At 43.1% G+C, this 22680-nt stretch overlaps 1 protein-coding gene across 13 annotated transcripts in view; it reads left to right on the forward strand.

Moving 5' to 3' along the window:
- The first annotated feature begins 9967 nt into the window (after positions 1 to 9967).
- Positions 9968 to 22680, forward strand: part of ARNT (aryl hydrocarbon receptor nuclear translocator) — a 64536-nt gene continuing 51823 nt past the window's right edge. For 6 of the 13 annotated variants that reach the window (XM_054474641.2, XM_063663624.1, XM_063663631.1 and 3 more), the window contains exon 1: positions 10001 to 10183. Coding sequence is in view for 7 of the 13 variants with exons in the window: in XM_054474545.2 (XP_054330520.2) it covers positions 9993 to 10183 (191 nt within the window). In the remaining 6 variants the exon portion in view is untranslated. Of the gene's footprint in view, positions 10184 to 22680 lie in introns of all 13 variants that reach the window. The other 7 variants (XM_054474537.2, XM_054474543.2, XM_054474539.2 and 4 more) reach the window with 6 other exon arrangements.

A 22680-nucleotide genomic window follows, 5' to 3' on the forward strand; every position in this document is an offset into this window, starting at 1 on the left:
AGCTAATTTTTGTAGAGATGGGGTTTCACCATATTGGCCAGGCTGGTCTCAAACTCCTGACCTTGTGTTCCGTGCCTCTCGGCCTCCCAAAGTGCTGGGATTACAGGCGTGAGCCACTATGCCCCGCCTCAGGTAAAAACTAAGTAGGATCACATGAGTGGTAGAGGATGGATTGGTAGCCAACTTTTTAGTCTATGCAACAGGTCTCTGAATTAGCAGCATCTCCCAGGGACTTGCTAGAAATGCAAATTCTTGGACCCTTATCTTGGTCCTAATGAATAAGAAATTTTGGGGGTGTTGGCCTGTGTGTGTGTGTGTGTGTGTGTGTGTGTGTGTGTGTGTGTGTGTGTGTATTTAAGAGATGGGGTCTATGTTGCCCAGGCTGGAGTGCAGTGGCTATTCATAGGTGAATCACAGTGCACTACAGCCTCAAACTCCTGGGCTCAAGTGATCCTCCTGCCTCAGCCTCCCCAGTAGCCGGGACTACAGGCATGCACCACCACTTCCTGTGGCATTTGTGTTTTAACCAGCTTCTCTAGGTGATTGTGATGTATGCTTAAGTTTGGGAACTACCTGTCAACAGGATTAGTGATGCTTTAAAATGTTTTCCCTCTTTCCTCAGAAGAATTTACTTGACACATTTGATTTAAAAAGTCAGGCCGGGCGCGGTGGCTCACGCTTGTAATCCCAGCACTTTGGGAGGCCACAGCAGGCGGATCACGAGGTCAGGAGATCGAGACCATCCTGACTAACACAGTGAGAACCCGTCTCTACTAAAAATACAAAAAATTAGCTGGGCGTGGTGGCAGGCGCCTGTAGTCCCAGCTACTCGGGAGGCTGAGGCAGCAAAACGGCGTGAACCCGGGAGGCGGAGCTTGCAGTGAGCCGAGATCGCGCCACTGCACTCCCGCCTGGGCGACAGAGCCAGACTCCGTCTCACACACACACACACACAAAAAGTCAAAACCGGGCCAGGCATGGTGGCTCACGCCAGTAATCCCAGCACTTTCGGAGGCTGAGGCAGGTGGATCACTTGAGGTCGGGAGTTAGAGACCAGCCTGGCCAACATGGCAAAACCCCGTCTCTACTAAAAATACAAAAATTGGCCGAGTATGGTGGTGTGCGCCTGTGGTCCCAGCTACTCGGGAGGCAGAGGTTGCAGTGAGCCGAGATCGTGCCACTGCACTCCAGCCTGGGCGACAGAGCCAGACTCCATCTCAAAAACAAAAAAAAATCTGCTTTATTCTTTTTAATGGCTGCTGAGTACTCAAGTAGTCCATTTTCTCTATTGGTGGGCTTTTGTATTGTTTCAAATTTCTTATTATAGCAACATTGCAATAAATATCCTTGTGTGTGTGTGTCTGTGTATACACATATATATATATATATATATTTTTTTTTTTTTTGAGATAGAGTCTCACTCTGTCACCCAGGCTGGAGTGACAGCCTTGTATATATACTTCCCTGGGCACTTGTGGAAATGTTTTTGTGGAATAAATTCCTCCAAATATTAAAAATGTAAATGCTAGGTTGTAGGATATGCACATTTGGAATTTTAATAGATATTATCAAATTACACACTAAAAGGTTATAGTAACTTACACTCCAATCAAATAGGCATGAAAGTGCCTTTTCTTTTTTTTCATAGCTTCACCAATGTAAGTTACTCAGAGTCTCTGAAATATTTGTTGAGCTAATTGGCTAAAAACAATATCTCAGTTTTTAGGCCGGGAACAGTGGCTCACGCCTGTAATCCTAGCACTTTGGGAGGCCGAGGCGGGTGGATTACTTGAGGTCAGGAGTTCGAGACCAACCTGACCAACATGGTGAAACCCTGTCTCTACTAAAAATACAAAAAATTAGCCGGACATGGTGGCGTGCGCCTGTAATACCAGCTACTTGGGTGGCTGAGGCAGGAGAATTGCTTGAACCTGGGAGGGTGAGGTTGCGGTGAGCTGAGATCAAGCCACTGCACTCCAGCCTGGGCAACAGAACAAGAAATTGAGACTCCATCTCAAGAAAAACAAAAACAAAAACAAAAAAACCCTACAATATCTTTTTTGTTTTGTTTTGGTTTTGGTTTGTTTTGGTTTTGATTTTTTGAGACAGAGTCTTGCTCTGTCGCCCAGGCTGGAGTGCAGTGGTGTGATCTCGGCTCACTGCAACCTCCGCCTCCGGGGTTCAAGTGATTCTCCTGCCTCAGCCTCCTGAGTAGCTGGGATTACAGGCGCATGCCACCATGCCCGGCTAATTTTTGTATTTTTAGTAGAGACGAGGTTTCACCATGTTGGTCAGGCTTTTCTCGAACTCCTGACCTCATGATCTGCCTGCCTCGGCCTCCCAAAGTGCTGAGATTACAGGTGTGAGCCACTGCACCTGGCCCAATATCTCAGTTTTTTAAAAATTGCATTTCTTTAATTACTATAGTATTTGAATCTCTATTGATTTACATATTTTGCAGATATATACAAACCTATCTTCACCTTACCTATCCTTTTCCCTTTTGACTGAGCTATTAATCTTTTACTTATTGATTTGAAGATGTATATCTATCTACAAACATGAGTACACACAGATACATTTTTACACATTTTTTACTTATTAATAACTTTTTGTGATATATGTGGTTCCCAGTGCCTATCCTCTGTGACTCCAACTCTCTCACTTTTGAATTTGCTATCAACATCAACTTCCAGAATTAAACCTCTCTTCTCAGTCCAATAACTTCTGGCTTCATTTGTTTCCCAGACCAGTCTCATCCCCTTTCAGAGATTTTTAAACTAGGGTCTTCTGCAATTCTAGAATCTTCCATCTTCAAGATACTGATTAGTTCATCATCTCTCCAATTGTGGGTAAACTGTTCACTTTCTTTCCTCAGGTTTCTGAGTATTGACAGAAATTACAATGCTCCATAGTTTCATGAAAATTTATGCTTTCTAACTTTGTCTAGGTCCCCAGAGCATTTGGTGATCTTTTTTTATTTCCTTTTTCTACTCCTGTGGCAGATTATTCACAGTCGTTTTGTTCATACCTAGTTGACTTCCCAACCAATTGCTTATAGCTGTGCAGCTACACCCAACCTCATTTCTACCTCTTATTCCCAGCAGAAGTTTCACCTGTTACTTTTCTTTGAGACTCAAAGTCATCACACACGAGTTCCCTTTCCTCCACTTCAAAATGTCTACACATTTTTAGAAAAAGGGTATCTTGGTTTTCTGAGAACACTTTCACATGCTGCCCTAACCCTGTCTCCTTCTCTCCCCTAGTACCAGTCTTGTTTTCTCAGGCATATATATTTCTTACATTTTTTTATTTTTTTATTTTTTGAGACAGTCTTGCTCTGTCACTCAGGCTGGAGTGCACTTGCGCAATCTGGGCTCACTGCAACTTCCAGCTCCCAGGCTCAAGTGATTCTCATGCCTCAGCTTCCCGAGTAGGCGGGATTACAGGCGTGTAACACCACGCCTAGCTAGTTTTTGTATTTTTAGTAGAGACGAGGTTTCGCCATGTTGGCCAGGCTAGTCTCGAACTCCTGACCTCAGGTGATTCACCCACCTTGGCCTCCCAAAGTGCTGGGATTATAGGCGTGAGCCACCACGCCTGGATGTTTCTTGCATTTTTAGTTTGCTCCTTTCCACAAGCTCAGTCTATAGAAATATTTTACTATTTCCACCCCAGCCTAACCTCTACCGCAGCTACCATTTGATTATTTTTCTCTTCTTTGTCATGTTTCTTGAAAAAGTAATCTGTGCTAACTGTGTCTACTTAGTTTCTACTCACTTCCCACCCACTTGCAATCTGGTTTCCATTCCTTAGATGTGCTCATAGGCTGGGCGTCGTGGCTCACACTTGTAATCCCAGCACTTTGGGAGGCCGAGGTAGGTGGATCACCTGAGGTCAGGAGTTCGAGACCAGCCTCTGTGAAACCCCGTCTCTACTAAAAATACAATAATTAGTTGGGCGTGGTGGCGGGTGCCTGTAATCCCAGCTACTCGGGTGCCTGAGGCAGGAGAATCGCTTGAACCAGGGAGGCGGAGATTGCAGTGAGCCAAGATCATGCCATTGCACTCCAGTCTGGGCAAAAAAAGCAAAACTCCATTTCAAAAAAAAAAAATTATTTGTTGTTTATCCAGCATTCAGATCAAGCTGGCTTACCTTTATTTTTATTTGCTAAATCTGGCAACCATACCTAGAGACACTTAATAAAACTTTGGAGGCTGGTCTGAGTGCCTTGGTGTTTACAACTAATTGATCCTAATCAGTTACAGATTTCTTTGTTCCTTCACTTGACTGGTCTTAAAAACAAACAAACAAAAACAAAAAACAATTTAAAAACTACCATTCTAAATAATTAAAAAACCAGTTTACCGTAAGAGTTAACAGAAAAAAACTGTAATTTTCTATTAATTTACAAATTAATATAAAAAAATAGTAATAGTATTAGTAATGGTTAAATATTGGTAAGCTGAAAATGTGTATAAAAACATGTAGGTCAGGCTTCACAGTCAACTGATTTCTTAATTTTTTAAAATTTGCTAACTGGCATCCTGATCTGATCTGTTAATTTTTATTTCTACTAAAATTAGAAAATCTGTATTTACAGTGAGTTTGTCAGATATGGCAAGAAGTGTTTGATGGCTACCAGATAATTCTGAATAGTTGGAGCTTACAAGGATCTGTTGGAGAATTTCTAGTGAAAGCATTCAGTGGTTTGTCAGATTCTAAGCAGACAAGCAAAGATTAACCTCCAAAGTCAAATGCTTCAACTTGAGAGAGAGCAGGAGTTGTATTCAGTTGCATTGGCTGCATTCAGCTCTGGGAAGCATTTACCCCCATTTGGTTGCAACATTTGGATGTGGTTTAGAATATGTTCAATAATGTGTCATTCATTTTTTTCCTCTGATGAAGAAAGAAAATTATCATGTGTTGGGAAATAAAATACTCTTGGCAGTCAAGGCATTTGCATCATAGTCTGCTTTTCTTACAAAATCCTGATACTTTGTTCTTAACATTTAAAATGTTTGCTTTGTGATCCACCATCTGCAGCAGAACTGCTACCAAGATGCAGATTTTTGTAATGGGGAAGACATCACTCTCTTATTTGTTGGGGTTCATTGGTTGAACTCTCTAATACAATACAAAATGTAAAGCCCTGGCAGGATAAGAAAGGAATTCCTACTCATCAGCAGAGTGATCTTTGCTGGTAAGCAATTGGAAGATGGATGTACTTTGATGACAGCATTCAAAAGGAGTCCACTCTTCTTATTGTGCTGAGACTTTGTGGTGGTGCCAAGGAAGAAGTATTACACCACTCCCAAGAAGAATACGCATAAGAGAAAGAAGGTTAAGCTAACTGTCCTAAAATATTACAAGGTGGACAAGAATGGCAAAACTAGTAGCCTTTGTTGTGAGTGCCCTTCAGGTGAGTGTGGTGCTGGAGTTTTTATGGCCAGCCACTTTGAAAGACATTATTGTGGCAAATCTTGTCTGACTTATTGTTTCAACAAACCAGAAGACAAGATGGGTTAATAAAAGGCATGAACTAAAAGGCAAAAACAGGCTGAGTGTGGTGGCTCATGGCTATAATCCCTGTGCTTTGGGAGGCTGAGGTGGGAGAATGGCTTAAGGCCAGGAGTTCGAGGTTCCAGTGAGCAACGATGGTGCCACTGCACTCTAGCCTGGGTGAAAGAGTGAGACTCTATCTCTAAAACAAAAACAAAACTCCAAACCATGACATTTAGAAGTTAAAGTAATATGTTCATGTTAATGAAAATATTGCTCAGATGAACCATTTGAGCAACCTACTTAAATCCTACTTAAAATAATAAAAATGGTTTATGTTATTATTATCTATATCATAAAGAAGAGATTTTTACTTCAATCCTTATTAAAAACTGACAGCATTTCCCCCCGTTACTGGCCTCCATACTTAACTGTGGAGAAAGCACCAATTTATCTGTTTCTTCTCAAAGATTGTGCTCACTGGATGATATTTTACTACATTTATGGTTTGTGCTAATTTGTTCAACGTCGAATCAAAATCAGGAGAAATTTTATTTTTTAGAAATGAGGCCTTGCTATATTTCCTAGGTTGGCCTCAAACTCCTGGGCTCAAGTGATCGTCCCTCCTCAGCCTCTAGATTAGCTAGGACTACAGGCATGCACCATTGAGCCTGGCTGGGAGAAATATATTTTGGCTATAAACTGTTTTCTGAATAAAATGGAAAGTGGGCTGGGCATGGTGGCTCATGCCTGTAATCCCAGCACTTTGGAAGACCGAGGTGGGTGGATTGTCTGAGCTCAGAAGTTGGAGACCAGCCTGGGCAACATGGTGAAACCTCGTCTCTAATAAAAGCACAAAAAAATTAGCCAGGCAGTGGTGGTGGGTGCCTGTAATTCCAGCTACTGAGGAGGCAGAGGCAGGAGAATAGCTTGAACTTGGGAGGCAGAGGTTGCAGTGAGCCCTCATGCCACTGCACTCAGCCTGGGTAGCAGAGATTCTGTCCAAAAAAAAAAAAACGAAATAAAAAGGAAAGTGGACTGACATCTTTTTTGTAGGAACAGTGTTCTTTCTGCATCCAAAGTTATAACTCCATCAGTGTTTTTTGTTTTTTTTTTTTTTTTTTTTTTTTTGCGACAGAGTCTTGCTCTGTCGCCAAGGCTGGAGTGCAGTGGCATGATCTTGGCTCACTGCAACCTCCCGGGTTCAAGTGATTCTCGTGCTTCAGCCTCCTGAGTAGCTGGGATTACAGGCATGTGTCAACATGCCGGACTAATTTTTGTATTTTTAGTAGAGATGGGGTTTCGCCACATTGACCAGGCTGGTCTCAAACTCCTGGGCCCAAGTGATCCGCCTGTCTTGGCCTCCCAAAGTGCTGGGATTACAGCCGTGAGCCACCATGCCTGGCCTGTAACTCCATCAGTATTGATCCCAGGATATCTTTTTCAGAGTGACTCATACCTAACAAAATAATTCTTATCTAAATGAAAAATGTTTTCTTTTGTATCTTGAATTTTTAATCATAAACCAAACAGGAAGTTTCTGGGCATTTCTCCTTATGTATTGCCTATATACTGTAAGCGGATTCATATTGTGTATATCAGTGGTTTCTACTCTTAAAACAAACATCTGGTAGCAGGTACAGGGCAGACATTGCCATTTCATGTTGTGTATCATGACTCCATGTGATATTTCACAAAGAATTTTGCCAATAGCTTTGTTAACACTTTTTTTCTTTCTTTTTTTTTTTTTTTTTTTGAGATGGAGTCTCACTCTGTCACCCAGGCTGGAGTGCAGTGGCCCAATCGATCCCAGCTCACTGCAACCTCCACCTTCCAGGTTCAAGCGACTCTCCTGCCTCAGCCTCCTGAGTAGCTGGGACTACAGGCGTGTGCCAACACGCCCAGCTCATTTTTGTATTTTTAGTAGAGACGGGGTTTCACCATATTGGCCGGGCTGGTCTTGCACTTCTGATCTCAGATGATCCTCCTGCCTTGACCTCCCAAAGTGCTGGAATTACAGGCATGAGCCACTGCACCCGGCCAGCTTTGTTGCACTTTCTCCAAACAGAATATGTTATTAACTTTGTAGCTAGTTGTGTAAGCATCTCTATAACAAAATGATTTCTACCAATTTTTTTCTATAGAAATGTAACTTGATCACTTTTAACCACAAAATTTATCCACATCATACAGGAAAACATTTTGCATTTATTCTGGAAAAATCCATTTTACTTGGTAAAGAAGTTACAGCGTTTTTTTTTTTTTTTTTTTTTTTTGAGATGGAGTCTCGCTCTGTCACCCAGGCTGGAGTGCAGGGGCACCTTGGTTCGCTGCAACCTCTGCCTCCCAGGTTCAAGCAATTCTCCTGCCTCAGCCACCGGACTAGCTGGGATTACAGGCACGCGGCACCATGTCTGGCTAATTTTTGTATTTTTAGTAAACATGGGGTTTCACCATGTTGGCCAGGCTGGTCTCGAACACCTGACTTCGTGATCTGCCCGCCTCCGCCTCCCAAAGTGCTGGGATTACAGCCACCCCGCCCAGCCCAGCCAATGTATTTCTTTTGGGTGGATGATTTTTTTCTTTTTGGTAAATTATAAATATAACAACAAAATGAAAGAAAAATGAAATTTTAACAGACGTAAACAATAATATGTAAATTATGTTAAAATACCTTTGCAGTGAACTAAATAAGTGGATCAATGTAATCTGCGCAGTACATATACAACTTCTAAGAATGCAAAGATGTTCAATAGCATAATGGGATTTTTGTTAAAATTTTAATTAAATTTGTATTAAACATTTTGTGAGCGATACATGAAAAGGAAGTACTTTGTAGTGCTAAAGTTGTAGTGCTAAAATAGGGGGATGGGTGGAACAGGTTTCCAGTGTCAGACTCCTTTAGTTTGCCTCCCACATTACTTACCTGCTGGATGTCCCTTCTTACCCTCTTTGTTTCTGTTTCCTTAATTGCAAAATGGAAATAGTAGTAGAACCTACCTCATCATTGTTGTGAGGATTAAATCAGTAAATACATATAAAGCATTTTGGACAGTGCCTACCTCTAATAGCTCAATGCTTCCTATTATCAGGAAACAAAAATTAGCCGGGCGTGGTGGTGCGCGCCTGTAATCCCAGCTACTCAGGAGGCTGAGGCAGGATAACTGCTTGAACCCGGGAGGTAGAGGTTGCAGTGAGCCAAGATCGCACCACTGCACGCCAGCCTGAGCGATGGAGCAAGACTCCGTCTCAGAAAAAAATAAAGAAAAAAGAAAAAAGAAAACAAATCTGCACAGCCATCATCTTATTGATTCCCTATTAAAAACTCTTCACTGGCCAGGTGTGGTGCCTCACGCCTGTAATCCCAACAGTTTGTGAGGCTGAGGCGGGCGGATTGCCTGATGTCAGGAGTTCGAGACCAGTCTGGCCAACATCGTGAAACTCCATCTCTACTAAAAATACAAAAAACATTAGCCAGGCGTGTGGTGTGCGCCTGTAATCCCAGCTACTCAGGAGGCTGAGGCAGGGGAATTGCTTGAACCAGGGAGGTGGAGGTTGCAGTGAGCCGAGATTGTGCCACTGCACTCCAGCCTGGGCGACAGAGCGAGACTGTCTCAAAAACAGACAAACAAAACTTCTCATTATGTCCCTGTCACTGACCAAAGGAAGTTACCCATTTTCAAATTACTTTCTTCATCCATTGCCTCCAGTTTTGGCTGGCAATATCTCCCATACCAAACCGTTAACACCTGGATCCTTTCAGACTACCAGTTCCATAGCAGGCATTCAAAAGTTAGTCATTTAACTTTTTTCACCAGGGACAAAAGTCCTTAAAAGAGGAAAAAAACTGGAAAGGATTACAAATCACCATGTGAAGTTTTTAGATACATTGTCTGCAGGGCAACCACTCAGACGAATCCACCACCAAGCGAAGGTTTTTAGTAAAATATCCTTTTTTTTTTGAGACGGAGTTTCGCTCTTGTTGCCCAGACTGGCGTGCAGTGGCGCTATCTCGGCTCACTGCAACCTCTGCCTCCCATGTTCATGCGATTCTCCTGCCTCAGCCTCCCAAGAAGCTGGGATTACAGGCATGCGCCACCACGCCCGGCTAATTTTGTATTTTTAGTAGAGACGGGGTTTCGCCATGTTGGCCAAGGCTGGTTTTGAACCCATGACCACAGGTTATCCGGCCGCCTCGGCCTCCCAAAGTGCTGGGATTACAGGCGCGAGCCACCGCGCCCAGCCTAAAACACCATTTTAATTGCATTTCAATGACGTTACTCGGTCATTGACCTGTTACGCAAGGAGGGCGGGATTAGGGAGACAGCTGGACTTCTTCCTCGCCCTCCCTTCACTGGACTGACTGGCGCAGTGAGTAGCCCTGCCCTTGGTCGATTTGGCATTTTCATTGGTCAACTTTTCTTAGGAGGCTGGCCGTGTGTTGACTCCGCCTACTATATAGGCGGGGTCTCCCCGCCACAGGGGCTGGGATGGTGGGGGTTGCTGAAGCCGCCATATTGGATTCCGCGGTAGCGGAGGCGGCGGTCAGGCGCCGCTTCTGGGGAGTGGCTTTTCTCTTCCCCTCCCTCCCGGTTCGGTGGCGGCGGCTCCTCCCACTGGGGGGGGGGTGGCGCGGCGGCGGTGGCATCCGCGGCCATGGCGGCGACTACTGCCAACCCCGGTGAGGAGACGGAGGACTGGGGCGCCTCTAAAGGGGAGGGGCCGAAGGGGCTGACAACTAAGGAGACCCAGGGCTGAGGGGACGCAGCTGGAGCTGAAGGCGCCGGGGCGGGGCGGGGGCCGCGAGAGACGGTGGGGGAGCGGTGACCTGGGGAGGGGCCCGATCCTGGGGACTTGGGTAGAGTCGAGGTGGAGGGAGCGAGGGGGCAGGTGGAAGTTGGGGGCTCCCTGTCCTGACCTCCGTTGGAGCGGCAGCCAGTGCGGGGCTAGCCCGCCCTCACTCCTCGGGCGGCGTCTGGTCTGTGATGTGGTCCTCTTTTAACCCTCTGCCCGCTGGAGCCGCTTGATGCCGAAAACTGTAGGCAGAGTGGCTTGGTTTACTTTAAGAGTAGTTTGGATTCATAAACCCTGGACCACATTGCTCTTTAGTTGAGGTGTTGCTTCCAAAGATTTAAAGGTTTAGATTTTAATTTAAAAAATAAAAAATGGACATTCTTTGATATATACGACGTTTCTTTAGCCTGTTACCTCCCACCCGCAACCCCCGTCCCCGTCTCCGTCCCCGGACTATACTTTGAAATTTAGATCTTGTGTTAAGAGGGCCTGTAGTGTCTTTGCCTGCTGAGGGCAGGGGTTTGTGTAATGGTTGTGGTTCCGGACAGGTCTTTAGTTCCACAGCCCCAGGTTTAAATCTTGTTAGGCCTAGGTCGAGGCAGTTTCCAAACTCTTTCAGAAAAGTTTGATTCCACACCATTCCTCAATTTCAAAAAATAATCAAATATCAAAAAGATTTGGTCTGTTTTGTCTAAGAGATGGAGTAGGGTGTAGTGCAGTTCTAGAGAGATCAGATCTTCAAATTACTAGTCCCAGCCCTCTTTCCTCTATGTTACAGTTATTTCTCCTTAGAAGGCATTTCATTTTAGGGGTCTAGTTTATCTTGCAGACCTTGGTCATTCTTGCAAAATAAAGTCTATCCTTTTCCAAAAACCAATATATTTGATAGCCTTAAAAAGAAAGGGCCTTGAGATGTGTGTGTGTGTGTGTTGCGTGGGGCGGAGAATTTCTTGAAAATAAAACAGTGGGAGTGATTACCCCCATCCCCACGTTGAAATTTAAATTAGATTTTTTTTCATGTTACTGAAAGGCAGTATGATTTTGCAATATCCAGATTTTGATAGGACAGTTGAATCACTGAAATTTCTTTTCTACCATGTTTCTGGGAGTAGCTATTTTAAGAAATGGTTAATTTGTCACATGTCATTATCTTTTTTTAATCTTTTAAATTTTTTTTAAAGGAAAGGGAGGTAAAATTAATCGCAAAAATTACATTGCAGGAAGTGCTGAGTGATAGAATAAAACTATAAAACAGGAAAAATGCCGTTATGGCAAACCTGACCTTGTAGTAATATAACCTATCTGTGAACTATGGAATAAATAAACAAGATTTTTAACTGATCACACATTGCAAAATACTTATATAACCCTAGTTAAATTGCAAAGCATTTCTCTTATGAAGAAGTGGCCTGGGTAAACAAGTTTTAGTTCATATGTAAGAAGCTTTTTTCCAGCTGTGTGGGTGGGGTTGCTTTATTTTGTTTTGTTTTTTGAACAACAGCAACCAGAATGACAGCCTCTTGACCATATTTTCATAAGCTGATCAATATCAGCTTAAATCTTAGTAGAAAATAGCATGTGTTAGCGTGTATGTGTGTGTACAGAATCCTTGTTAATGAAACAGCTTTGTTTACTATGCTTTGGCTGCTTGCTTCTGCAATTTTTAGATTTCCTTTTTCTTTTTCTTTGTTTTCCTTTCTCCCCTCCCCTCTCTCCTGACCCCTCTCCCCTCTTTTTCTTTTGATACAGGGTCTTGCTCCTTGCTCTGTCGCCCAGTCTGGAGTGCAGTGGCAAGATCACTGCTCACGGCAGCCTCCACCTCGGGGGCTCAAGTGATCCTCTCACGATCCGCCTCCCGAATAGCTGGGACTACAGGTGCCTTGCCACCATGCCCGGTTAATTTTTAAATTTTTTTGTAGAGACAGATGCCTTGCCGTGTTGCCAACGCTGATCTTCATCTCCTGGTCTCAAGCAAGCCTTGCCTCAGTCTCTCAAAGTTGGGAATACAGATGTTAGACACTTTGACCAGATTTCTTTTTTGATGTTGAAAAATTATTCCATCTCTTCTGACTTATTGATCCCATGTTCGGTTCAATCAAATCAGAAGATATATTTTCTTTTTTCTTTTCTCCCTTTGCACTTGTATATCAAGAGGAAGAGATCATAGATACGTTGTGGATTTTTTCAGTAGCCTGTTGCATTTTGGGAAATGAGATTAATGAATGGAGGGACATAGGTGGAAATGTACTGTGCTTAGTGAAAGTAAATGTTTTCAGGTCAGAATTCTTTGCTACACTGTCATACCTTCTTTCCTTAGAGCCATTTTAAGGACCAGGGACACCATGCCTATTTCTTTGAGTTTTTTCTACTTTGTATTTTTGCTGGAGTACTAATTCTTTTTTTTTCTTTTTTTTTTTTTTAACAATTCTTGTTAGTTTTATCAAGAAGATTTTAAAAAATATTTCACTCTTCTCTTTAAGCTTCACTTGAGTTAATCCTTTTTAAAAATAATATTTATTTTTATTTTTGAGACAGGGTCTCGCTCTGTCTCCCAGACTGTAGTGCAATGGTGTAATCACAGCTCACTGCAGCCTTGAACTCCTGAGCTCAAGTGATCTTCCCACCTCAGCCTCCTGAGTATCTGGGTCTACAAACACACACCACCATACCTGGATACATTTTTTAACTTTTTGTAGAAATGGGATCTTGCTATGTTGCCCGGGCTGGTCTTGAACTCCTGTCCTCAAGCAATCCTCCCACCTTAACCTCCTAAACTCCTGGGATTATAGGTGTGAGCCACTGACCCGGCCAAGTTAATCCTTAGGGTTAGTAATAGTGCTTGAACATGTTAATTGTGCTGGTGGCCCTGCAGTGTTTTTCAAGGGAACCAGGTTCTTCTGCATTTTTCACTGTGGTGCTGCATTAGAAGAAGAGTAAAATATGGTTGATACTCTCTAAGAGTTGTGTTGAAGTAATAGTTCCGTGATGATTTTTTTTTCTCAAATTGATAATTCTTCATATTCTATCATTTTTCACTAGTTCTACTTATCACTGGCAAGTAGAACTCGGTGGGTAGGTGGTCCATGAAACTTTAGGCTATTTCTTTCTTATCTATGGACTAGACAAGTTTTTTTTTTTGAGACGGAGTCTCACTCTGTCACCCAGGCTGGAGTGCAGTGGCGCGATCTCGGCTCACTGCAAGCTCCGCCTCCCAGGTTCAAGCCATTCTCCTGCCTCAGGCTCCCCACTAGCTGGGACTACAGGTGCCTGCTACCACGCCCGGCTAATTTTTTTTTTTGTATTTTTAGTAGAGACGGGGTTTCACCGTGTTAGCCAGGATGGTCTCGATCTCCTGACCTTGTGATCCGCCTGCCTCGTCCTCCCAAAGTGCTGGGATTACAGGCTTGAGCCACTGCGCCCGGCCTGGACTAGACAAGTTTTGAGGAACAAATTTTTTTTCCCCATAGGAGAGGGTCTTGCTCTGTCACCGAGGCTGGAGTGCAGTGACACAATCATGGCTCACTGCAGCCTTGACCTTCTGGGACCATGTGATCCTCCCACTTCAGCCTCCTGAGTAGGTGGGACCACAGGTGTGCACCACCGTGGCTGGCTAATTTTAAATTTATTTTAGAGACAGGGTCTTGCTGTGTTGCCCAGGCCGGTCTTTAACTCCTGGCCTCAAGTGATCTTCCTGTGTTGGGCACTCCCCAAGAGCTGGGATTATAGGCATGAGCCACCATGCCCAGCCAAGGTGGAACACTTTTTAAATTGAATGTGTGATTTGTAATGCATTGGCTGAGGGAACAGTTGGGAGGAGATTAAGTATTTGATTTACAATTCCAAATTCAAACTAGAGATGTTGAATGAGTTTGTAGTAAGTGTAGGTTTTTCTCTCTCTTGATTTTGGTATTCTCATTAGCAGATAATTCTTTTTGTGCTATTATGTACAAGTTACTGTGGATGAAGAATGTAGTAGAAGGAAAAGGGTAATACTGTTTGGGTTTGTAAGGCTGTCATTTAGGAAGAAAATTTTTTTAGCTAATTTTCACCTATGTAACTTAGTTTTAACTGCGTCAGTTAACACAATTCTTACCTGTTACCTTTATTTACCTTTTTCAGATATGGTAAAATAGGAATTCATGCAATGTAAAGTTAAGATGTCAAGATATTCTTTTATGGCCAGGTGTGGTGGATTCTTTTATGGCCAGGTGTGGTGGCTCGTGCCTCTAATCCCTTTGGGAGGCCGAGGCAAGCAGATTGCTTGAGCCCAGGAATTTGAGACCAGCCTGGACAACATGATGAAACCCCTTTTCTACAAAAAATACAAAAAATTATCCGGGCACTGTGGTGCACTTTTATAGTGCCAGCTACTTGGGAGGCTGAGATGGGAGTATCATCTGAGCCTGGAAAGTTGAGGCTGCAGTGAGCTGTGATCATGCCACTGTACTCCAGCCTGGGTGTTGGAGTGAGACCCTGTCCCCAAACAAAAAAAGAGATAGTATTTTATTATATTGCAAAGGCTTTTTTTTTTTTTTTTTTTTTGAGACAGGGTCTTTTACTGTGTCGCCCGGGCTGGAGTGCAATGGCGCAATCTTGGCTCACTGCGACCTCCGCCTCCTGGGTTCAAGCTATTCTCCCGCCTCAGCCTCCTGAGTAGCTGGGATTGCAGGCACCTGCCATCACGCCGGCTAATTTTTTATTTTTAATAGAGACAGGGTTTCTCCATGTTGGCCAGGCTGGTCTTGAACTCCTCACCTCAGGTGATCCGCCCACCTCGGCCTCCCAAAGTGCTGGGATTACAGGCGTGAGCCGCCGTGCTCCGCCGCCATCTGTTTTTAAGAATGCTGCCTTGGCCGGGAGCGGTGGCTCACGCCTGTATTCCTAACATTTTGGGAGGCCGAGGTGGGCGGATCACCTGAGGTCAGGAGTTCGAGACCAGCCTGGCCAACATGGAGAAACCCCGTCTCTACTAAAAATACAAAAATTAGCCGGGCATGGTGGCAGGTGCCTGTAATCCCAGCTACTCGGGAGGCTGAGGTGGGAGAATCGCTTGAACCTGGAAGGTGGTAGTTGCAGTGAGCTGAGATCATACCACTGCACTCTAGCCTGGGCGACAGAGTAAGACTCTGTCTGAAAAAAAAAACAAAAAAAAAACTGCCTAATATGCCATAATGACTTTAGTAAGTAGACATCAGTGAATCTTCAGGTTGGAAATATGACAACACTTATCATTTTACACTTAAGGAGACAAACCCAGGGAAAGGAGTAGATAATTAAGTTCCTTCTATATGCCGGGCTGCACTTTGCTATTTTGTTGACTAATCTTTATGTTTAGTCTGTAGCAACTGTCTCCAACTTTTCACATAAACTCTTCAAATTTGTCACTTTTCATAATTTCATCAGTGTATTTTCTTGTTTTAAAGTTTTTATTATTTTAGATAGTGACCGGGTCTCACTGTATTGCCCTGGCTGGTCTCAAACTCCTGGGCTCAAGCAATCCTCCTGCCTCGACCTCCCAGAGTGCCGGGGTTACAGGTGTGAGCCGCCCTACGAGGCCCATTTTATATTTTCCCTCCACGTTTTCATTGTAGTTGAATGGACAAGTAAGTTTATGGATTCAACAGTATACTTAGGGCTGGACATGGTGGCTCATACCTTTAATCCTAGCACTTTGGGAGGCTGATGTAGGTGGATTGCTTGAGCCCAAAAGTTTGAGACCAGCCTGGGCAACATGGTGAAACACCATCTGTACAAAAAAATACAAAAAATTATCAGGGTGTGGTGGCATCACCTGTAGTCCCAGCTACGTGGGAGACTGAGATGGGAGGATGACCTGAGCCTGGGAGGTTGAGGCTGCAGTGAGCCATGATTGTGCCACTGCACTCCTGTCTGGGTGACTAGAAGACAGCGTGAGACCCTGTCTCAAAAAACAAAACAAAACCAGCATACTTAGGATATAAGTTCCATGAGAGCAGAACTTTTGCTTTCCTTGTTTACCAGAGCATTGCAGTGCTTACAGTGGGTGCCTAGTATGTTGGATTAGAGTTCAATGTATGTTTGTGGAATAAAAATGAATGTAAAACCCACTGTTAATATGAAATACCTTTGAAGGGGTAAGACTAATTAAGCCATTGACATCATGAATTTGTACTAACTATAATAATGTCTAATATTTATTAGTAATACATACCAGCTGTTCTCATTTAATTTTTATAACAATTGTGTTAGGTATTATTATCCTTGTTTTACAGATGAGGAAACTAAGGCACAGAGAGTGAATAAGTAACTTGTCTGAAGTCACATAGCTACTAGAAGATAGAGACAGAATTTTATTGTTGGCAGTTCATCTACACAGTCATCATTCTTAATCTCTAAGTTATGATTTCTTCCATTGTGACTTAGAGTCACCTTCCTACTGAAATGTAGTACAATGGATATCTTTTGAGAAGGAGGTAGGTGGAGTATTGTCTTTTTTGTAGATGAAAAGGGTGAAATACCACATTAGGCAGCCTGGGGGCAAGGCATTGCTTGGTTGGAGAACCAAGTGCAAGGTGCTGAAAAAAGGAGCTAGAAGAGTAGTTTCCAGGCTGAGTGTGGTGGCTCATACCTGTAATCTCAACACTTCGAGAGGCCAGGGTGAGAGGATTGTTTAAGCCCAGGAGTTGGAGACCAGCCTGAGCAATATAGTGAGACCTTGTCTCCACAAAAATATATATAAAAAATTAGCTAGATGTGGTGTTGGATGCCTATAGTCCCAACTACTTGGGAGGCTGAGGTGGTGGGAGGATCTCTGAGCTTGCTAGGTCAGGGCTGCAGTGAGCCATGATCACGCCACTGGGCTCTAGTCTGGGTGACAGAGTGAGCCCCTGTCTCTAGGGGGGAAAAAAAAAGAGTAGTTTCCTAAAATCTTTTCTGTAACATTCTATAATTCTTTTTTTTTGTTTTGTTTTGTTTTTTTGAGACCGAGTGTCCTTCTGTCACCCAAGCTGGAGTGCAGTGGCACGATCTCGGCTCACTGCAAGCTCCACCTCCCAGGTTCACGCCGTTCTCCTGCCTCAGCCTCCCGAGTAGCTGGGACTACAGGCATCCGCCACCATGCCCCGCTAATTTTTTGTATTTTTAGTAGAGATGGGGTTTCACTGTGTTAGCCAGGATGGTCCCGATCTCCTGACCTCGTGATCCTCCCGCCTCGGCCTCCCAAAGTGCTGGGATTACAGACGTGAGCTACCGCGCCCAGCCTAACATTCTATATTTCTTTCTCCTAGTTCTGTGTTTCAATTCTTTAAATACTTTTAAGGGTTTTTTTGAGACAAGGTCCTGTTGTGTCAGCCAGGCTGGAGTGCAATAGCATGACCATAGCTTGCTGCAACACCTCCAATTCCTAGGCTCAAGTGATTCTCCCTCCTCAGTTTCCTGAGTAGTTGGGACCATAGGTATGCACCATCATGCCCAGCTAATTTTTTAATTTTGTAGAGACAGGATCTCGCTATGTTGCCCAGGCTGGTCTTTTTTTTAAAATTTGTATTATTATTTTTTGAGATGGAGTCTTGCTTTGTCACCCAGGCTGGAGTGCAGTGGTGTGATCTCGGCTCACTGCAACCTCCGCCTCCAGGGTTTAAGCGATTCTCCTGCCTCGGCCTCCTGGGTAGCTGGGACTACAGGCGCGTGCCACCATGCCCAGCTAATTTTTGTATTTTTAGTAGAGACGGGGTTTCACCATATTGGCCAGGAGGTCTCGATCTCCTGACCTCGTGATCTGCCCACCTCGGCTTCCCAAAGTGCTGGGATTATAGGCGTGAGCCACCGCGCCTGGCCTGTCCAGGCTGGTCTTGAACTACTGTCCTCGAGTGATCCTCCTGCTGTTGGCCTCCCAGATTGCTGAGATTACAGGCATGAATCATGCACTGCAGCTTTTAGGGTTGTTATTAGAATCCTCTACAAGTTCTTGATACTCCATAATTGAGCCTCTCCTAGAAACTTGGTTTCAGAGACACTGTTGTTAGGTCTTTATCACTGATTGTTCCTTCTTTGTCCTTTTCGCTTATTTTTCTGCTTGTTTCTTTCTCTTGTTCAGTATGCTTCTACTTTTCTCTTCTCACCCTTGAGGCTAGGACTCTTCTTTGAGACAGGGTCTTGACTCTTTTTTGAGACAGGGTCTTGCTGTGTTGCCCAAGTTGGTCTTGAACTCCTGAGCTCAAATGATCCTCCCACCTCTGCTTCCCGAGTAGCTGGGATTACAAGTGTACACCACAGTGCCCGGTGGGGCTAGTTCAGTAAACCAAGCAGTTTCCTTCATTTCTTCCCATTTGCTACCTACCTGCCTTCCTAGCTGCTTGCCTTCCTACTTCAATTTGACATTCACTTGGTACCTACCATAATCCTCTTCCCTTTGTATTAGTCCATTCTCACACTGCTATAAATAACTACCTGAGACTGGGTAATTTATGAAGAAAAGAGGTTTAATTGACTCATAGTTCTGCAGGCTGTATGGGAGGCAGGGCTGGGGAGGCCTCAGGAAACTTGGAATCATGGAGGAAGGCGAAGGGGAAGCAAGGATGTCTTCACATGGCTGGCAGGATAGAGGGAGAGAAGGGGAAGGTGCTATACACTTTCAAACAACCAGATCTCTTGAGAACTCTATCATGAGAGAGCATTAGGGGAATGGTGCTAAACCATTGGAAACCACCCCCATGATCCAATAGCCTCCCACCAGACTGCACCTTCAACACTGGGGATTACAATTTGACATGATATTTGGGTGGAGACACACAGAGCCAAACCATATCACCCTTCATTTATCTTTTATTTATAAAAGACTCCAAAAATTTCATTCCTGGCTTCTCACATAAACTACTTGCCTATATTTTTATCTATTTAGAAGATATCTGTCTTTTTTTAAAGTTGAGACAAGGTTTTACTATATGCCCAGGCTGGTCTTGAAATCTTGGGCTCAAGCATTCCTCCCACTTCAGCCACCTGAGTAGCTGGACTACAGGTGTGTGCCATTGTGCCTGGCTGCATCTCTGTTTGAATAGTTTTTTTTGTTTTTTTTTAATTTATAGAAACAAGGTCTCACTGTATTGCCTAGACTGGTCTTGAACTACTGAGCTCAAGTAGTCCTCCCGTCTTGGTCTCCCTAGTAGCTGGGATTATAGGTGTATGACACCATGCCCAGCTCTATTTGAGTAATCCTTTTTTTTTTTTTTTTTTTTTTTAAGACAAGAGTCTTTCTGTGTTGTCCAGGCTGGAGTGCAGTGGTGCGATCTTGGCTCACTGCAGCCTCCGCCTCCTAGGTTCAAATGATTTTTGTGCCTCAGCCTCTCGAGTAGCTGGGACTACAGTGTGCCACCACACCTGGCTAATTTTTTGTATCTTTAGTAGAGATGGGGTTTCACCATGTTGGCCAGGCTGGTCTTGAACTCCCGTCCTCAAGTGATCCGCCTGCGTTGGCCTCCCAAAGTGCTGGGATTACAAGTGTGAGCCATTGCGCCCAGCATCTATTTGAATAATCTTTAACATCCTATATATGTATGTACTCACCAGTATTTCCTTTAAATCTGCTGTCCTTCCTACCTTTCTGTATCTTTCATCACTGTCACAATTCAGTTTTTCATTTCCCCAGGCTAAGGAACTATAAGTGTTTGGATTTTATTTTTTATGTGTTTATCTGGGTTATTACCTCTTCTCAGGTCTTTTGTCAAATATACGTGTGTGTGTGTGTATATTTGTATGTTTGTATACATACATATATAAAAGTTATTTAAATCAAAATTATACATGCATATATTAATATTTAAAGACTTAGATAGTTTTATAAAATATTTGTTACAAAAAAATTATAAGGGAGTCCTCTGCTCCCTTTCTCTCATTTCCTTCTCTCCAGTGGCATCATTTTTATTTCTTTTAACAGAATTCTTTGTTTCTGTTTAAATAAAATGTCCCAGTGAAAGACATTAGTTTCCGGATCAAAGGGGCTGTGCACACATCAAGGCCCATTATGCTGAAATTTCAGCATCAGATAGAGAATATCCTATAAGCTTCAGAGAGAATAAGATTATTCACATTGAAAAGATTCAGGTATCAGATTGGTCTTTTTTCTCAGTAGTCATGCTGGAAAGTAGAAGACCTTGGAACAGGCTGACCTTGGTGGCTCACGCCTGTAATCCCAGCGTTTTGGGAGGCTGCGGCAGGTGGATCACCTGAGGTCAGGAGTTTGGGACCAGCCTGGCCAACATGGTGAAATCCCGTCTCTACTAAAAATACAAAAATTAGTTGGGCGTGGTGGTGCATGCCTGTAGTACCAGCTACTTGGGAGGCTGAGGCAGGAGAATTGCTTGAACCTGGGAAGCAGAGGTTGCAGTAAGCCGAGATCGTGCCACTGCACACCAGTCTGGGCGAAAAAGCAAAGACTCTGTCTCAAAAAAAAAAAAAAAACAAACAAAAAAAACTTTGGAGCAATGCCTTCAAAATGCTGAGGGAAAATAAATTCTAATTTAGAATTCCATAGCTAGGCAAACTATCAATTAGTGAAATAGAAGAAATATTTTCATACATCCAAGGCATTTCTTACACCCTTTCAGGAATCCACTAGAAGATAGGCTCTACCAGTAGGAGACAGTAAACCAAGAAAGTGGAGATACGAAATATAGGAAATAGGCAGTATAACACCGAAGAAAAATGAAACATGTAGTATGCATACATTGGTGTTAGTTTTCCTGTTTTCAGTACGGCTCCCTCACTTTCACCTTTACCTGGTGTTCACTAGACTGTAAGACCTTTGATTTATACTCTCCAGAGAGTAAATCTGTCTTTTGCCAGAATGGAGGGGGTAGTTGCGTTGGTTAGAAGGAATAGAGAAAAGGATCTAGGAATCCATCTCTGTAGTAAACAGATGCTGAACTAATTCTCCTTATTTTCACTTCATTCACCCTACCCTGCATACCCAGAGTTACCTGTACTCACCAGCTTCTGAGACTTTGGGGAATTCCATAGTGTAAATTGAGTTGGTTTTCTACTTTTTCCCTTGTCAGTTTAGGATTTAGTTCTTGTCGATCTCCCAAGGCAATAGTCCATTTTATCTCTAGTTTCAAAAAAATTATTGCTCTTCTTCTCTTATTCTTTCCATCCTTATGTCTTGTGTAAAAATTTTTTCTTTTAAAAAATTTTTTTCTGTGTGTGAGTGAAGAGAGAAGAGAGTAGAAATAGATAGATACATTTAATTCACTATCCTTACTCAGAAGTTGCATAGTTTAAAATTTTAGAAGTAACTACCTTTTCGTCATGCCATCCTCATTTAGGCCTTTATCACCTTGTTTTTTTTATTAATCTTGTCTTCCTACTTCTATTACTTCAGACTTTAAATCTGTCAGATTAATTTTAATTCATATTTTCATCTTGTTACTCAGACTTAAAGTTATATGTTTGTCTTTGTTGAATCTGATCCAGGTGTTTCATCGTGGCATTCAAAGCTTTCTCTCGGTTAGCACTTGACATCTTACCTTTTATAGGTCTTTTTCTTTACAGCTCTTCACAGTTGCTGTTATGTGTCACCTAATGACACTTTGGTCATCAAAGGACTGCATGTATGTTGGTGGTACCATAAGATTATAATGGAGATGAAAAATTCCTGTTGCCCAGTGACATCATAGTTGTCATAAGGTCTTAGCACAACACATTACTTTTTCTATGTTTAGATACATAAATAGTTACCACTGAGTTATAGTTGCCTACAGTATTCAGTATAGTAACATGTTATACAGGTTGGGAGTAATAGGCTGTTACTGGGAGTGATAGGCTACATATAGGTATGTAGTCTATACACCTACATACCTAGGTGTGTAGTGGCTGTACCATCTAGATTTGTGTAAGTATACTCAATGATATTCACACAATGTTGAAATCTCCTAATGACACATTTCTCAGAACGTATCCCTGTTGTTAAGTGATACATAACTGTATTTTCATATCTCCCTTTAGACTTGCTCATGTACTTTTATCTATGTGGAATGCCTTTTTCTTCTTCTTTACTTTTTTTTTTTTTTTTGAGATGGAGTTTTGCTCTTGTTGCCCAGGCTGGAGTGCAGTGGCTCGATTGGCTCACGGCAACCTCTGCCTCCTGGGTTCAAGCAATTCTCCTCCCTCAGCCTCCTGAGTAGTTGGGATTACAGGTGCCTGGTAATTTTTTATATTTTAAGTAGAGACGAGGTTTCACCATGTTGGTCAGGCTGGTCTCGAACTCCTGACCTCAGGTGATCCACCCACCTCGGCCTCCCAAAGTGTTGGGATTACAGGTGTGAGCCACTGCGCCTGGTCTCCTTTACTTTTTTTAAGGCCCAGCTTGATTTACCTTTTTGAAACTTCCCCATGGGCTGGTTGCCTGCCTTC

Source organism: Pongo pygmaeus, chromosome 1, assembly GCF_028885625.2.
Source record: "Pongo pygmaeus isolate AG05252 chromosome 1, NHGRI_mPonPyg2-v2.0_pri, whole genome shotgun sequence".
Lineage (NCBI taxonomy): Eukaryota > Metazoa > Chordata > Mammalia > Primates > Hominidae > Pongo > Pongo pygmaeus.